General features: G+C 38.2%; 7 protein-coding genes across 7 annotated transcripts; all 7 read left to right on the top strand.

The window, feature by feature from the left end:
- Window positions 1-219: 219 nt before the first annotated feature.
- On the top strand, window positions 220-4,095 carry LSM04_004154 (HECT domain; the record flags this gene model as incomplete). The annotated part of the gene is made up of 1 exon (XM_067332687.1): window positions 220-4,095. The coding sequence occupies one exon, from the start codon at window positions 220-222 to the stop codon at window positions 4,093-4,095; it is 3,876 nt and encodes a 1,291-aa protein (XP_067185675.1).
- Window positions 4,096-4,840: 745 nt separating this feature from the next.
- On the top strand, window positions 4,841-7,249 carry LSM04_007287 (Clathrin adaptor; the record flags this gene model as incomplete). The annotated part of the gene is made up of 1 exon (XM_067332686.1): window positions 4,841-7,249. One exon carries the CDS (start codon window positions 4,841-4,843, stop codon window positions 7,247-7,249), a length of 2,409 nt encoding a protein of 802 aa, XP_067185808.1.
- Window positions 7,250-8,031: 782 nt separating this feature from the next.
- On the top strand, window positions 8,032-8,478 carry LSM04_007054 (Ribosomal protein L7Ae/L30e/S12e/Gadd45; the record flags this gene model as incomplete). Its single annotated transcript, XM_067332685.1, has 1 exon — window positions 8,032-8,478. One exon carries the CDS (start codon window positions 8,032-8,034, stop codon window positions 8,476-8,478), a length of 447 nt encoding a protein of 148 aa, XP_067185796.1.
- A 536-nt stretch (window positions 8,479-9,014) lies between these two features.
- Window positions 9,015-10,337, top strand: LSM04_001602 (Reduced growth phenotype protein 1; the record flags this gene model as incomplete). The annotated part of the gene is made up of 1 exon (XM_067332683.1): window positions 9,015-10,337. The coding sequence occupies one exon, from the start codon at window positions 9,015-9,017 to the stop codon at window positions 10,335-10,337; it is 1,323 nt and encodes a 440-aa protein (XP_067185564.1).
- A 351-nt stretch (window positions 10,338-10,688) lies between these two features.
- LSM04_004234 (Peptidase C78) lies at window positions 10,689-12,170 on the top strand (the record flags this gene model as incomplete). The annotated part of the gene is made up of 1 exon (XM_067332682.1): window positions 10,689-12,170. The coding sequence occupies one exon, from the start codon at window positions 10,689-10,691 to the stop codon at window positions 12,168-12,170; it is 1,482 nt and encodes a 493-aa protein (XP_067185680.1).
- Window positions 12,171-12,544: 374 nt separating this feature from the next.
- Window positions 12,545-12,862, top strand: LSM04_000292 (uncharacterized protein; the record flags this gene model as incomplete). Its single annotated transcript, XM_067332681.1, has 1 exon — window positions 12,545-12,862. The coding sequence occupies one exon, from the start codon at window positions 12,545-12,547 to the stop codon at window positions 12,860-12,862; it is 318 nt and encodes a 105-aa protein (XP_067185496.1).
- Window positions 12,863-13,548: 686 nt separating this feature from the next.
- Window positions 13,549-15,039, top strand: LSM04_003868 (uncharacterized protein; the record flags this gene model as incomplete). The annotated part of the gene is made up of 1 exon (XM_067332680.1): window positions 13,549-15,039. The coding sequence occupies one exon, from the start codon at window positions 13,549-13,551 to the stop codon at window positions 15,037-15,039; it is 1,491 nt and encodes a 496-aa protein (XP_067185660.1).
- Window positions 15,040-17,048: the final 2,009 nt, after the last annotated feature.

The following is a 17,048-nucleotide window of genomic DNA, read 5'->3' as shown; positions in this document are numbered from 1 at the left end:
CGTTTATATATATTATATATATATATATATATATATATTTCTTGAGGTTACTCTTGTAATGTTTTATGGATGATCCTTCTGCTTTTCTTATGCTTTGCATTAGAATAAAAAGGAAAAAAAAAATCTTTTTTTTTCTATTTTTTTACTTTTCAATGAATATATTTTCTTTTTCTAATTTGAACCAGGAAGAAAAAAAAAGTGTCTGTGAAGGAAGCTTAAATGTTCTTCGCATTTGACTCTGATACTACGAGTTCCCCCTACGACTCTCTTTCGAATCTGTGCACAATTCTTGTTATTGCAGAGGAAGCATCTGATGTTCCGCTTCAGCCATTGTTTCACACTATCAATGGAGCGCTACAAAAAGGAAAAGGAGATGGTGATGTTTTGGTGATGGCTGCACGAGCATTGGGACTTCTTCTTGACAAGTTCTCGCGGTGTATTTCTTGCTCTGAGAAAGACAGATCGTCAAAGATGGTGAAAAATTGCTTTGAAATGGTGTTTTCATTAGTTAAAAAGCGTGAAGTAACTCTTCAACATGAGAAAACTACTGTAAGAGAGTTAAAAGAGGAACTACTAAATTGTCTTTCCCTTGCTGGTAACTGTTCTGGAATATTATCTGTGGTGCCATCCACAGAAGAGCAATTAAAATTCTGTTTTAACGCATTGGATGGTTCAAAGTGGACCTCTTGCAAAGTACTGCAATATTGTATAGGACTTATTCGTCGGGGTGAATTAAGGAATACTGGTGATCACAAGGTGGTGGAAGAGTTATTGCATCATCATTTGTCATCTTTGTGCCATCTTGATATTGATCGTGAGTGGGATGAACTCTTACGCATTGTTGTTGAAGGAATTATCACTTACCGCGTTTGGCGTGAAAGATGTATTAATAACACATTACAAGAAGTTGGAAGGAAAAGGCAACGACGAGAAGAAGATAAAATAATGACACAAAATGAAAATACTTTCTCTAATGAAACGTCAATGAAAAGCATGGAAACCTCCTTAATTGCTATAGGGGAGCGTATTTTTACAAGTGGATCATCAGAGTCACGTCTTCAATTTACATTAGCATGTCTTGCAAGTGTAATGGAAACTTCTTCTTCTTCTACTTTAGAGAGAAATAAAAAAGAATTTGAATGGCTTTGTAAGTTACTTCAACATAGTGCTGCACGTAGTGCTGGATATTCAAGTCCTTTTTCACATACTCGAGAAATGACAACTAAAAGGGAACAATTGTGGGCAGATACTTTTCAAGCTTTACCAAATTTACAATGGATAGTTCCCCCACTTGTATGGAGTGCATTAATAGTATTAGCAAAACTTTGTGGAGCAAACTTTGGTTTTCGCAAAGAGTATATGTGGGCATGGCGTGGAGAAGGTGGTGAATACTATCCATATTCTAGGACTATTAGACAACAATTGACATCGATGTTTTTTTCTGCTCAAACATCGAAAAAAGTTTTACAAAATCGTCATATGTTTGATATTGGTTCTATGACAGATACTAGTCCTCTAACATTGGTGGTTTCACGAATTCACTTTCAACCTATTCCTAGTATTCTTACATTTGACGAAAAATTAGTGATGCCAGTGGAAACCCTACACTTTAACGAAGAGATTTCATCTTTAATTCAGGAAACACTTCGTTCCTTATCATTTGGTCATACACCAATAGCCACATTAGCTCGTGCCATTCGTTTGTACGTTATTTGCAGTGATGTACCTATTAAGAGAGAGGAAGGGGTTGTAACCGCCTTTCGAAGTCTTCACGCAGAACAGAAGCGTCCGGTTGTGGAAGATATTTCCGCTATATTACTACAGCGGGATAAACGATGGGCTCCCATCTTGTTAGAAGCAGGAATAGCTGATGCCCTTACAGAACTGCCAGTATCTACTGCAGCGAATAAGAGTAAATGTACTATCACAACACCTCATGGGTCTCCTCCTTTGGTTGAACTTATAAGATCTGCAGGAACTTCACCAAAGTTAGCTCCAATAAAATTACCGGATTTGGTTGATTTTTCAAGGTTTCTTCAACATGCCTCTTCAGAGGAGATGCTTTCATTTATTGAAGGATTGGAACACACCACACTATCAGAAACTGCCCTTTTAGAAACTTGTGCTAAGATTAACAAGGATTCTGAAATGATCAGGCGAATGCGCTCTGCAGCGCACACTTACATTCTTCGTATCTTACATCAGACAAGTATTGCTCAACAAGAAGGAAAATCCTTAGTGGATCGAGTGTGTGGAGCTTCTGATGTTATCAGTATATGTGCTCCGGAGAAAAATACAGATAAATGTGCACGATGTCCTAAAGGTCATCCTCTTCGAATACACTTTAGTATTAATTGGCGGTGTAATTTATGTAATTCTTCCAATGCGTTTGGTTCTCTTGCATGTCGAGAATGTGATTATGACTTATGTTCAGATTGTAGTAATGCTAAACTTTCTCAAATGGACGTTAGTATGACAGCAGTTGTTGGAGATATAATTCGTGGATGGCGTGAATGCCGAACTAAGGAACAGGTAAAAGAGAATTCTTCGATTGAAAAAGTAAAGCATACTATCCTTTTTACTGCTAAAGGTATCCTTCCAAGTAGTTTTCCAGCTTTTACTCTTCGAGATGAAGAAATACATTTTGCTGAAGTAAATGAACGATGTGAATGCGATGTTTTAGTACCTTTTTCTATTGCCAATATAATCGAACATGTTCCTTCATATAATCCCTTGAAAGTTTTTTTGCATACCTTTGATGCGCTAGAACAATGGAATGATATTGAACCTGCTATTGTAGATGTTTTGGAATCCTGTGGTTCTGACATATTTGAACGTGGTATTACGGGTATTCCTTTGCCTGTTATTCATGTACTTCAAACAATAGCTCCGTATATATCATTATCCTTTAAACGTGATACTGCTCATTTTCTCGCTGTTGGATGCCGTCGATTTGGATTATATCACCTACAAGATGTAAATGCACGTGTACGTGGAATGATTGTGGGAGATATTAGTAGCAATGGATTGGCGACTAAAGTTTCTGTTAAAAGAGAGACAGATTCAATAACACAGACACTATTTAATACTTTTATTCAGTATCCAACTTTAAGAAATAAGGTTGAGTTTAATTTTGAAGGTGAAGAAGGCACTGGTGAGGGACCAACACAGGAACTTTACGCAGAAGTTTCTAGACGATACCGAGATATGACAAAATTATGGCATGAACGTGATGATGGGGTGTTTGTTGCATTTCCTACTTTAAAACAAGTATACCGTGAAGAATTTTTTGTACTTGGTGCCTGTTGTGGTCGTGCCTTTGTGGATGGTTACACAATGGATTTTGATATCCTCCCTATAGCTTGGCTTTTTATACGTACACGTTCATGCTCTGCAGAGTCGTATTGGCGTCTTCTCTCTGAGTTGGAGCCTGCTTTAACTAATTCGTATAATCATTTGCTAAACTGTACCGATGCGGAGTTGGCTGATATGGGAATTGAGCAGGATGAGAGTGGTACCCCGTTGACGACATCCACCGTGAAGGCCTATGTGCACCGGTGTGTGGAGGAGCACCTAACGCATGCCCTGGCGAATCTTCGCTGGTTTTCGCTTGGCCTCTGCGCCGTGGTGGACCCCCGCGCCTTCCTGCTGCTCACGGACGAGGAGATGAGTGTGGTGCTCTGCGGCTCCAGCGGCCCGGACGGCCCCGAAGGTGAAAGTGAAAGCGATGGGCGTCTCTTTGGGGAGGCGGCGCTGCGGGCGGTGTTGGTGGAGGCGCACGGCTACGCGGCGGGGGCGCGGGAGGTGCGGATGCTCGCGGCGATCGTCGGTGGGGAGTTCACGCGGGCGCAGCAGCGGCTCTTCCTCGAGTTTCTCACCGGCAGCCCCCGCCTTCCACTCAACGGCCTCGCCGGACTCGGGCGGAAGATCACGGTGGTGCGGAAGGAACTCGAGGGACACGGCGAGCAGACACTCCCGTCCTGCAATACCTGCTTTCTCTACTTTAAACTGCCGCCATACTCAACACACGACATCATGAAGACACGTCTACTCACCGCCGTCACAGAGGGAAGACGTAACTTTAGTTTGTCGTAAATAATATACGTTCGTCCGCGTTTCTGGGGGTGGTGTGGTGGTGGGTGTCCGTATTCGTTCTTTTGTTGATTCTTTCTTTTTTTTTTTGTTTTCTTTATATATATATATATATATATATATATATATATATATCCATTTCGTTTTTGTTTCATTGTATATACTTCTGGGCCTTGATATGAAAAGAGAAGGGAAGAGGGGCAAAAAAAAAGTTGTCGAGCAAAACCCCAGAGCGTTTGGAGAGTAAAGGAAATTGAAGAAAAAAGGGAAAAAAAAGGTATAACCACTGGATCGAATAAATAAAAGAAGAATTCTTGCCCCTTGTTCTCACTGTCGTACTCGCAAACAGGTGAATAAAGGGAACAGAATTCTCTTGTTTTCTTTATTCTCATAATGTAATAAATATGTTCTTACTGTCACTTCCCCCAGCTGGTATTAAGAAATTATATCAAAAAAAACTATTCAAACAAAAAATATATCTATTTTTCTTATTTTTATTTTTTCTTTGAATTTTTATTATTTATTTTTACGAAAAAAAGTTTTTTTTTCAACTAATCATCTCTTTCTGTGAAGCATCCTTCTTTTCGATTCTGCTGTAGTGGTACCATCGAGAGGGGATATCAAAAAGAAAAAAAACATTATAAAGAGAACAACAACTAGTGAGGGGAAAAAAAAGGGTAAGAAAAGAATATTAAGAGAAACAAAAAATTAGAGAAAAAAAAAGAGAACAAAAAAACACGAAATAAAGATGGCTGCACCTAATACAGGAAGATTGCGTGATTTAATTGCTGCCGTACGTCAGTGTAAGACTGCCGCTGAGGAGCGTGCGCTTATTAACAGAGAAAGTGCATATATTCGTGAAGCATTCCGTTCAAACAAACCTTTTCTCCGCACGCGCAATATGCTGAAATTACTGTACATCTCAATGCTTGGGTACCCGACCGAGTTTGGTCAGGTTGAGGTGTTGAGCCTGTTAGCACAGGGAGATCATGCAGGGAAGCGTGTCGGTTATCTCACACTTCAGATGGTGCTTGACGAGAATGATGAGGTACTCACATTGTCGGAAAATCATATTAAAAAAGATTTAACGCAAGGTCAACCACTTATTCAGTCTATGGCTTTAAATGTGGTGGCAAATATTGCGAGTGAAGTTATGGCACGCGATATGCTTGATGAGATATCTAAACTTGTTACTTCAGAAAATGCTTATTTGGGAAAAAAGGCTTGTCTTGCAGCTATACGAATTGTGAAAAAGATTCCTGATTATGCTGAGATATTTTTGGAATCATTTTCAAACTTATTTCTTGAGCGTACTCCAAGTGTGCTTCTCTGTGCTGTTACTCTTGTTAATGAGTGTTTACAACTGCCACAAGGTAAACCATTTTTATCTAAATACCGTTTGATGGCAAATTCTGCAGTACGTGTATTGAAGCAACTAGTTTTATCGTCACGTGTGACAGATCAAGATGTTTGTGGAATATCTGATCCCTTCCTTCAAGTAAAAATTTTGGAATTTATGAGACTCATAGGACAAGATAGTCCTGTTACTTCTGAGACTTTAAATGATGTGCTAGCGCAAGTACTTACTAATACAGATGGAAGTCGAAATGTTGGTTCTGCTGTTCAATACGAATGTGTACGAACTATTTATGCTATAGAAGGTGATGAAGGACTTCGTACTTTGGGAATTAATACAATTGGTCGTTTCCTTTCTTCAACTGACAATAATTTACGTTTTGTAGCACTACAATCGTTATTAAATTATTCTTCTCGTGATGCAGACGCTGTTCGAGAACATCAATATACAATTTTGGATTGTCTGAAGGATGTAGACATTTCTATTCGTCGACGTGCAGTGGATCTTACTGTAGCACTTGTAAATGAAAAAAATGTCCGTTTGCTTGTACCAGATTTGATTTCTTATTTAACTGTATGTGTTGAGGAGATGAAAGAAGATGTGACTTTGCACTTATGTCGGATTATAGAGAGTAAATCACCGAGCTCTGAGTGGCGTGTAGAACTTTCGCTTCGTCTTTTACGTTTGGCGAAACAATATGCTCCAGTGGAATTTGCTACTCGGTTTATTGCTTTACTTTCAAATGAATCTACAGAGATTCAAACATCGGCAGTTTTATCTATGTGGGATGAAGCTTCATACCCGTTTGATGCTCTTCATCAATCTCGCAAGGCATTTCTTTTGGCGGCCGTATGGGGTATTGGTGAATATGCAGATCTTTTAATACCTGCAAAAGGAATAAAACCAGAAGATGTAACTATTTCTATTGGTGATATTACTAATAATAGCGTATTCAATATTATTAAATGCTATGGTTTAACTGCATTAATGAAAATAGCTTCTAGATTTCCATCAATGAAATCAACGATTCTTCCTGTTTTTGCAAACTACGCTACGTCTTTGGACTGTGAGTTACAACAAAGAGCGTGTGAGTATATTTCATTACTTGAATCTTTTCCAGAAGAAGCTGCTTTCAGTTTTTCTCGTATGCCGCCTATTTGTCAAGCAGATGAAGAGGAAGACGCCGTGCAACCTGTTCCCGTTGTAAATCTCCCACCAGAATTTTTACAACAACAAACTGCCGTTGCGTTGGATGACTTATTTAATGTAAACACTACTACTAATCTTACATCCTCTTCTGGAAATAAGAATACTCAACATGCAGCTGCAGATATTGATGATCTTTTCAGTCCAAAACAAGAAGCAGTTTCAGACACAACTCCTTCCTTAAATCTGAATGGACCTATTGTTGCCAATACAACTATGGGAAGAACAGTGTTAGCAGCAGAAGCAACAACTCCAGCAGAGGTGCCAGTGTTTACCTGCGATGATTTCTCTGTGAGTGTGAGTGGAGTAGAGAAGGGAGGTCTAATAGCAGCGAATATCATTATAGAATCTAGGATTTCTACTGCTTTGGAAAATATTACTATACAAGTAGCAGTACCAAAAACGTGTGCACTAGAAATTGGATCTTTGCCATCAACAATGATTCCACCACGTGGACGGATTGTGCATCAGTGTACTGTAGATAACAGAAAGAATACAAAAAATCCCCATCTCTTGATGCTACGGATCAAACTGCTGTACACAGTTAACGGGACTCCACGCTCGCAATTGCTACAGGTCTCACAGGAGGTGTAAAGATGTTGCTCTCTTACTCTTTATTTATTTATTTAATCTCGGTTTATTCTGTTCTCACTGCTTTTTTTTATTTCTCTCTCCTTTTTTATATTTATGCCATTACGTCCGAGGAAAACTTTTTTTCGTCATATATATATATATATATATATATATATATAATTCATTTTTTGAGTGTTGTTACCTCTATGCGTATATATATACGTGCATATATGGAATTCTCTGATTTAGGAACGGCGCCTTTTGCAATATTTCCCCGTACAACAGAAACGATAAACAAGAAAGCAGTAGCAATGGAGCAGATGAGAGAAAAAAGAATACAAAAAGGAGGTTTGAAGAGTTGCAAGTGAGGTGAGTTGGGGTCATTTTACTATTCAAAGTGATTCCCATTTTATTATTATGATATGACTCTATATATATCTCTCTCTTTCTCACCTGTTTTTTTTTTTTGGTGTGTGTGGGGGAGGGGAGTTTCCCCCTTTCTCTTCTTATTCTTCCATGACTCATGGAATTTAATGCATTTACGTTTTATCTGTACACTTATTTCTCCTTTCGCTTTTTTATTCTGTTTTACGTATGAGACATTGCCACCTCATTTCTTCTGAAGTGGACGAGACAAACCGAAAGAAATCTTAGCAAGAGAATAACTCACGAATAACTAACTAAGAGAGAAAGGAGCAAAACACATACTCTGAAAACTCTTACATCTAATAAACAAACAAAGGAATTCCACATTAAAAAGAAACAAAAAGGAAAAAAAAAGGACTCTATTGTATTAACGCATCATGGCTGACAAGAACGAGGAACAGCAGAACACGGAGGAGTACGACTACGACCGTCAGCTCTACCGCTGCCCCATCTCGTGGCCCATCACCTCCGACAAGCCCAAGATGACGAAGAAGGTGTACTCCCTCGTGAAGAAGACCGTGACAAAGAGCAAGAAGGGCATCGTGAAGGGCATCAAGGACGTCACAAAGGCCATCCGCAAGGGACAGAAGGGCATTCTCATCCTCGGCGCCGACGCCTCGCCGTACGACGTCGTCTCACACTTCCCGGTGATGGCGGAGGAGGCGAAGATCCCGTTCGTGTGGGTGCCGTCACGGCAGGACTTAGGAACCGCCACGCAGTGCAAGCGGGCCACCTCCGTTGTGCTGCTCAAGGCCGAGCCAGATTTCCAGTCCAGCTACGAGAAGATTGTGTTGGCAATAGAGGACCTGAACTCAGAGGAGTAGCTACGTGACAGCGCTGTCTTTGGAAATGGCTAAAAGACCCTTTTTTTTTACTGTGTGTGTGTGTTCTCGTTATAAATTCACGTTACTAATGCATAGTCATTTCTGCAGTGATAGAGTGACAAGAGAGGGAGAAAAAAGGAAGGAAAAAAATGGATCGAGAGAGAGAGAGTCATGAGGTGACCTTTTTTTTTTTCTTTAGTCTTTACTTTTTTTTCCCCTCTTTTATTTTTGCACGTAACTCTGAATTCCAGTGACGCTGTTGTTTTTTTTCTTCTACCCTTTTGTCTTATTTTTTTTTTATACCTACTCTGTATTTATTCTTCTCGTGGTGGGTACACCCATCCATCCATCCACACACACACACACACGCACGGACCAACAAGGAGAAATAAATCTCTTTCAACTAAACCTCTACCAAAGGTTAGTTTTTGAAAGGAAGCAAAATCAATAAAATATACAGACATATATATATATATATATATACTATTTCTAACAAATAGCGGATAAACTGCAGTTATTCAACTCTCCAATACCTTATGTTGTTGAGTGCTACATTACACCGTAGTTGGTATGCTGCGGGTGATATTGTTCGAGCTGAGATTTGTCTCCATGCCTTCCCAAATACACATGGTGGGGTGACTAATGAACTTCTCATGCGTTTTAGGCAAGTAGATAATTACTTTGCGGAAATAGATGATGATTATCTTCCTTCCATTCGTGTAAATACGCTATCTGCACAGATTGTTGGTGTTTGTGATGTAGATTCTCGTCGTATCCACTATGGGCTTAATGAAAAAATATCTACAAATGGAGAATCTAGAGCTTTAATTGAGGAAAAGATTCCAAAGTATCATGTGATTCACAAACTTTTTTCATCTGAAGAGTTTTTTCTCGCTAAGGAGTTGCCCATTCGTGAGCGAGAAACTAAAGCTTTTGCCGTGACTTTTGCTCTTCCAGATTACTTGCCACCTTCATATCGTGGACAATGTGTGCGATTCTACTATGGACTTCATATCTATGGTACATATTCTAAAACTCGTGAAACAAGTGTTCCAATGAAGCTGCGCCTTCCCATAAAAGTATTCTCTTCACAAGCAGTTATAAGTCCATTATTATTACCTCCATATTTTCCTCTAGAAAACTTTGATTTTAGAGAAAAGGTTGTATTACTACAACCTGTTCCCTCACCATCTGTAACAGATCCTTTGCAAGATCATTTAATGCCATCTGATGTAGAAAGCTTTAATGTTCGTCAACTTTGGGAGCGAGTAACAAACTCAATAGCCAAACGACTTTCTGAACAACGAACTCCATTAGAGCATCCTGTAAAAATTGGAGGGGAACTCGTAGTAACTGTAGTTATTTTATCTACAACAGTTACTATTGGTGATTCTTTAAATGGTGTTTTTTTACTTCAACCTAATCCCAAATCTCAACTGATAAAAGTTATCGGAGTTGTTGAATTCCTTGAGTGTTGCTCCCGTGATCATTTGAAAAAGGGAATCACATGTTACCCACTTCCAGGAGAGGAAGAAAGAGGTCTGACAGTTGTTCAGACAGCTGTAATTGAAGAGTATGAATGGGCCTTGCTTGGACGAGATTCTGTATCATTTTCTCTCTCCTTTACAAATTGGAATTATTACGCCTCTATGCAAACAGATGTTGTAACAACGTGTTGGCAACTGCGAATACGATTTCTTTGCTCTAGTCCATCTGCTCTACAACAGTTTTACACAGGTCGTAGCGACGGATTTGAAATAGCAGAAGATGAACCAGAATTAGTAATTCCGTTAACGATAGTACCACCTCCCCACCGTGAGCATCCCCGTATGGGTAATACAGTACAGGTCCTTTGCTAAAATCTTTACAGTGACTTTTATTACTGGTTCTATCAGGAATTACAAAAGCAAAAAAAAAAAAACAATTTTAGTGTTATTATATCATTACTAACGTCCCAAGTTCTTAAAATTTGGAGTTGGGAATATTGACAAATTTAAACCCCTTTCTAAGGGGTTTATTTGCACCAAGTGATCTTTTTTATTTTTCTGGACTGCGACATTAGATTATCTGATTATTTATTTATTTATTCTTGGCTTTAAATAATTTCTTTTTTTCTGATTGTGAGGAAGTAAGTGAGTGTGTATGTGTGTGCTTTATTTATTCTTCATTTTCTTTTTTTTTTTTTGCTCTTGAGGTGGTATCACTTTCCAATGTCTAACGAAATTTTCTCTACTGTATCACTGGAGGACGAACTACCTCTTATTATTGTACGTAAGAGTGGTAAGACCGTCGCAGTGGTGAGAGATGAGACTTTACAGGGTTGTTTCTTACCCTTTTCTCTGCGTGCTTGCGATGTGCAGCGAATAAGTGATCAAGACGCATTACAAGAGGCGCGTACGGTTGCTGTCTTTGATGTTGTTATGCGTGAGTGGGCGGTAAAAGCGAAATTGCGAGTGTCGCTTGACGGTGTCTCTGCTCATACACACTGGATAGTACTGCAGCCTAGTAAAGGAACAGCACGGGAGAGACGTACAGAAACAAAAGCGTTTAAAGGTACACAAGATGGATTATGTGAAGCTGTAAAGTGGTTGAAATGTATGAAACTTCATGGTTCATATGAAATGTGTGTGGCGAGTGAGCCGGTATTTTCTGAATTATCTGTCGCGAAAGAGATAGGTTGTCTTCGTCTCATTCAAGAGGATGAAGGGATTAATGAACGAATTATTTTCGGGGATTCAGCGACTGAAATAGCTCTTTTTGTAGAAGATTTTCTTAACTCATTTTTTCAAGGCAAAATAACTGAATCCACAGCTGTTTATTGGCCTTCTTTCCTTATGCATCCAGTAAACATTCGTTATAAAAAAGATGAAGTGCGGATAGCAGAACATAATGCTTTATTACTTCCTATGCGTCCTTTGCTACATTTAAAGCAGAGAATAAAAGATTGGGCAACAGCGGATGAGGTTAGACCCTCACCAGCAGTATGTGTGCCACGTTTAGGACAAACATGGGAAAAACATCTTGTTCGTAATGCACATGAAAATTTACGAAGTATTGCACCTATTAAAGGAGGTCAAACATTCCTTGTTAGTGGTATGTATGATTACTATCACTATCGCGTTGATGGATTTAAAGATGATGGTTGGGGTTGTGCATACCGTAGTTTACAGACAATTTTGTCTTGGTTTCAATATGAAGGACTTATGGATAAACCAATGCCAGATATTTCTGGTATTCAAGAAATTTTATCTCTGAAAGATCCAGAAAAGATGAATCGTAAAGATTTTGTAGGATCTAAAGATTGGATTGGATCTTTTGAAATAATGATTGTGATTCAACATTTTATTCCAGGTATTGAATGTACTGTTAAACGTATGGAGAGTGGTTCTGATTTAGATACTGATCCCACAGTTCAACAACTTCTCTTAAACCATTTTCGACAAAAGAGAGCTTGTCCTATTATGATTGGTGGAAGTAGTTATGCCCATACAATACTTGGTATCGATGTAAATTTGGATAATATGGAGGCACGATACTTAATTGCGGATCCTCATTACTCTAGTCCGGAAACAGTGATGAAGACAGTAATTAATAAGGGTTATGTGGGATGGAAGGATGCTGGAAATTTTTTTGAGTCTAAAAGTTGGTATAATTTGTGCATACCACAATTACTATCCTATGATCCACGATAAATGAAGATGGGGGTTGATGAACGTTATGATCGCTTTCTTCTAATGATACAAGAATGAGAGCACTGACACAAAAAATTTTTTCCCTCTCTGTTTTTCTTTTTTTTTTTAAAGAACTTAAAACATAGATGTGTTTTTTCTTATATATTTTTCCTTTTATGATATCGGTTATATCATATGATCAAATGAATTATAAAATTCTCTTTTCTTTCTATATACGTATATATTTATTTATCTCCCCTATTTTCTCTTTGAAATTTTTTTGTTTTTCATCATTCTCTATTATTATTATTGTTATTATTATTATTATTATTATTATTATTATTTTTCTTTTTTTTTATTGCACACAAGAGTTAGGATAGAGGGAAAAGAAAAACATGCTTCTTCGACGTGTGGCACCAAAGGGTGCGGCATCAATGGCCGCTGTTCCACTTCTGGTCAGCTCTCGTGGTTATAACATGTTTGTTTTCCGTGATCCAAAGCGCCGTCCACAGCTGACAGAGGAGGAGCGCTCTAAAGTGGTGATTAACCAGGCGGAATGGCCAGAAGAATTCAGAGACTTTGACCCTGATGATCCGTACAAGAAGAGCCCTGAAATTATCGAGGGATTATCCAGCTGGAATCTCTTCCTTTGGGGAGTGGAATGTGCATTTATCTATCAGTTCTATGAATTGGTATTCCCAAGGAGTATTTGAATAACATGATTGATTCTTTTGATGATAAAGAGACATTAAAAATGTAGGATGCCTGGCATTACAGTTCAAAATAGGTAGCACCGGTTTGTAGCAGCAGTGGGGGCACTATAAAGAAGCGAATGGATGGGGAAGAAAAAAAAAGAGATGAAATACCTTTCTATCCCTAAACAAAATATTCATATACATGTACAGTTATGAATATTTTCTTTAGGGATAGAGTATGCTTAAGCCTATCTTCTTTCATACTTTGTTTCTTTTGTGAACACAACAGCATGCTGGTTTTGGTGCTCTATAGGAGAGGAAAAAAAAAAACAGAAGAAATAATATTCCTTCTGTCACGTTAGCTTATGATGATGATTTTAGTAATAGACGTGAATTCATTTCTTAAATGATTCTTAACTGAGTACCAATAATTTTTTTTTTGATTTTCTTTTATTATTATTATTATTATTATTATTATTATTATTCTTTTTTCCCTTATTTATCTTGTTTTTTTTTTCGTGGTATTTATATATTCATAGTGTATCCTACTTTTTTTCTTTTCCTTCCCTAGTACCCTTAATTTCCGTTTCCTCGGTGCGAAACCTCATCGACGGTGTCTGCCAAATCGTCTGGGAACTCATTCACGCAATCTTCTTTTTTATTAATTTTGCTGTGGTCTCTCTGTTCACCAGGAATATTTTGTAATGACACTGGAAGTTAACACCGATGCGGAATGCGGGGAAATTGTATTTGAGCGTGCACGACGTCTGGGGCCGGGAGTGGAGGTTTTCAATGCCAACGATGTGCCGATCACACCTATTGGTCCATGTCTTCAACCAAAGGAGTATCCCAGCAAGCTAAGCATTGATGAGAACATCTCTTCATTTAACAACTCAGACAATACACCAACATCATTAGGCTCATCTGCATCTCATCTGGGGAGTCTCAGTGAATCACAAAAACAGTGCCCGGAAGATTCCATCACTTTTTCTACGCGGAGGAGCTTTGCAAGTACGCAGAAGCGTATTTTACAATACCAACTCCGTCGTATTCTTATTCTGGGAAAACCAGGACTTATTTGTACGCATTTAGCCGCAAAGTTACTGAAAAATGGATATTATGTGCGACTATTGGAGCGTGATTACCGTGGTAAAACTGCTCTACGAAGTTTAGCAAAACTTATTGAAACACGACCCTCACGTTTATCATTGTTTTACGAGGATGATCTTTCATTAGCTGTAGCTGAATGCGATGGTGTCGTCTACTTTGACGGACCTGACACTTCAGATACTTCTGATATGGAAGAAATTCAGCAACGCTTTGTGGAATCATTACAAGATTTATTTATTTCCATAAGAAACAATGGTAAAAGTGTTCGACGAGTTGTATTAATAAGCCCAGCCTCTAGTATGTTTCCTGTGGAAACTACACTATTTGAAAAAAAACGTAGAGAACAAGAGGCCCAACGAGTAGCACTGCGGGAGGCGATGCGTTTATCTGATAAATCAGGTGTTCCTTTGACAGTGATTCTACATTCCATGGTGGTGGGACCATCATTAATTGGCGAGTGCGACGGTAACGTGCAGGGCTTTGTTAACTTTGCGAAACAAAGAAGATGTTTCACCACTCCGCTTTATTATAACATAGTAGATGTAAGAGATGTTGCAGAGGCATGTGTCGCCGTATTGTTATCTCCTGCGGCGGCGCATCAGCATTATATTATCTCTGCTGGTGAGATGAGTCTGGGACAGATTGGATCTACTTTGCGTACATGCATTCCTGGACTTTCACCTCCCACACTGCAGCTACCAGCGCCCCTTGCAAAGTTGTTGCTAAAACTGAGAATCTTAAGTTTTATTGGGTATCAGTTCTGTGAGTGCATTGCGAGTGAGCGGGTTGGTTGCAGCTACACGTTAAGCAGTCGAAAGGCAAAACGCCAACTCGCACTTCAACTGCGTAGTGCCCCAGTGGCTCTTATTACGGCTGTCGCACAAGCACTAAATTTACCAGCAGAGAAACCGCTGGAAAATATTGTTAATATAACTTCTTCGCAGTATGGAGGAGTGCGTAGTGCTCGTTGGCAGGGGTGGCAGAGGGGATTGCTTCTAGCTGGATTGTGCACCTTTTTTTGCACTATCGGGTATATTGGCGGTATATGCTTCTTTGATAGACCTATTCAGGTGAAAGTCCAATAATAAGTACAACACTATCTAAACAAGAAATTACAAGAATTCTAATATACGTCCTTTTTCTCTGTGGCCTTCTCTATCATTTATCGGCCATACGTGTCTGTATGAAGTGTATATGTGTGCATTGTTAATTTGGTTTCCGTGAATTTTTTTTCTTATTCACTTTTCATTTGTTTTTTTTTATTATGTTTTTCTATTTGGTTCCGTAGTAGGAATCGTTTGTTCGTTCTTCTTACGTGTCTGATTTTCTTTTATGCTAATTGCATAACAGGCCGAAAAACCAAAATAAAAAAAAAACAAAATGAAAAAAATACATGAGAGAATTTATTCGGAAAGAAAAAATGATTCCTGTCACCGACAAGCGTTGCCTTAAGTACCTTTAAACGTGTCGGAACAAACCTGTCAATTTACTACCTTGCGGGTGACGTTTTTTCTTTTTCTTTCTTCTTGTTATTGGTGCCCTCTCTGTTTTCCCTTTTAATGCTGGTACAAAATGAGAAATGAGGTAAAATGCTGTGGTAAATTCACAGTATTTTACCATCATGGTAAGACAGAGGTGGGGTTGAGGGGATCAGTAAAATAGACTGAGTGATGGGAAGGTTAAGTGAATAAGAAAAAACTGGAAAAAACACACAAATGCACACCAAAAAAAGAAAAAGAAAAAGGGAGATATGTATAAAGGGAATGCAAGAAAAGAGGGGAAAATAGAGGATGTAACTTGGATAACGATCCTGTTGATGAATTGTAACAAGGGGTTTTCTGTTATATATATATATATGAGAGAGAGAGAGAGAGAGAAATAGACATCAGGGAAACAAAATCTACCCATGTCAGCTCTTTTTTTTTCTTGTTTTTTTATGGAGGGGAAGGAAGATGTTGATTCTCTCTTTTTTTTTTTATGGGCGTCAATAGCTATATCAGCGCAGAGAGGACGAGGTCAAATCAATCACAAAATATCAAATTTAGTAACATGAAAAAGTACTACACGGAATATGTTGAGTGAGACGGTAATTAATGCGATGGAAAGGATGGGATGAGTTCTTCTTGTTGACGGGGTCTCTCCCCTCTCTTCACATTTTTTTTAATAATTTTTATTACAACCGTTCCTCATTTTTTTTTTTGTTGATCTGGTTGCTGAGGTGATGAATACAAACAAGGAAAGGAATAACAGTCTACGAGGAGTGGATGATAAGGTTATCAAGAAAGGTGTTGGGAGATGTACGGTATAAAGTTGCTGCTGTAAACCTCTTATTCCTTTAACTTTTTTATCTCCTTTGTTGAAAATCCGTTACTTATAAAAGTATCTTTTTTAAATTATATATAAGATTTTTTTTTCACTTGGAATGCTTCTATCTGATTAAACACAAAATACAGTGATTTGAGTTCAAACTGAAAGAACATAGATTAAAGAAGCTACTCTTTTTTATGTACATACATATGTACGTTTCTTCATATGTGCCTTTATATAAATATTTTTCTGTCTGTATGTATAGATCTATATTTGTGTGTTGGAGGGGTTTAACTACCTTGAAGGTAAATCACTTTGTCACCTACAGCGATGAAGAATGAGATAGAGGGATAAAAACTTTAAGTGGATTATTGAGTAAAGGGTTGATGGAGTGAATGTTTCCGTTATATTAGTCGAAAGGAAAAAAAATCTAAGCATGAGGGGAAAATGAATTTACAGACCAACCAATGACTTCTGGTAGCAAAAGCATGACAATATAAATGTTTACTTTTTACGTTTGACTTGCTTTATTTATTTTGCACGTAGAATATTATCAATGGTTGAAGTGTTCTCTGCAACTCATTTGTTTTTTCGTTTCTGCCATTTATGTCTCTTATTATTATTATTATTATTATTATTATTATTCTTATTATTATTATTATTATTATTATTATTATTATTATTATTATTAACATCTGTCATTCTGTTTTTTTTCATTGTTTTATTTGTCAGCGCAATTGCACCAGGCATACGAGGTACATCAGTAGCGTTACATTACCAGAAATCA

This window comes from Trypanosoma melophagium (genome assembly GCF_022059095.1).
Source record: "Trypanosoma melophagium isolate St. Kilda chromosome Unknown ctg9segment0, whole genome shotgun sequence".
Taxonomy (NCBI): domain Eukaryota; phylum Euglenozoa; class Kinetoplastea; order Trypanosomatida; family Trypanosomatidae; genus Trypanosoma; species Trypanosoma melophagium.
The sequence above is the reverse complement of the archived record's forward strand: the minus strand, read 5'-3'. Positions and strand labels throughout refer to the sequence as shown.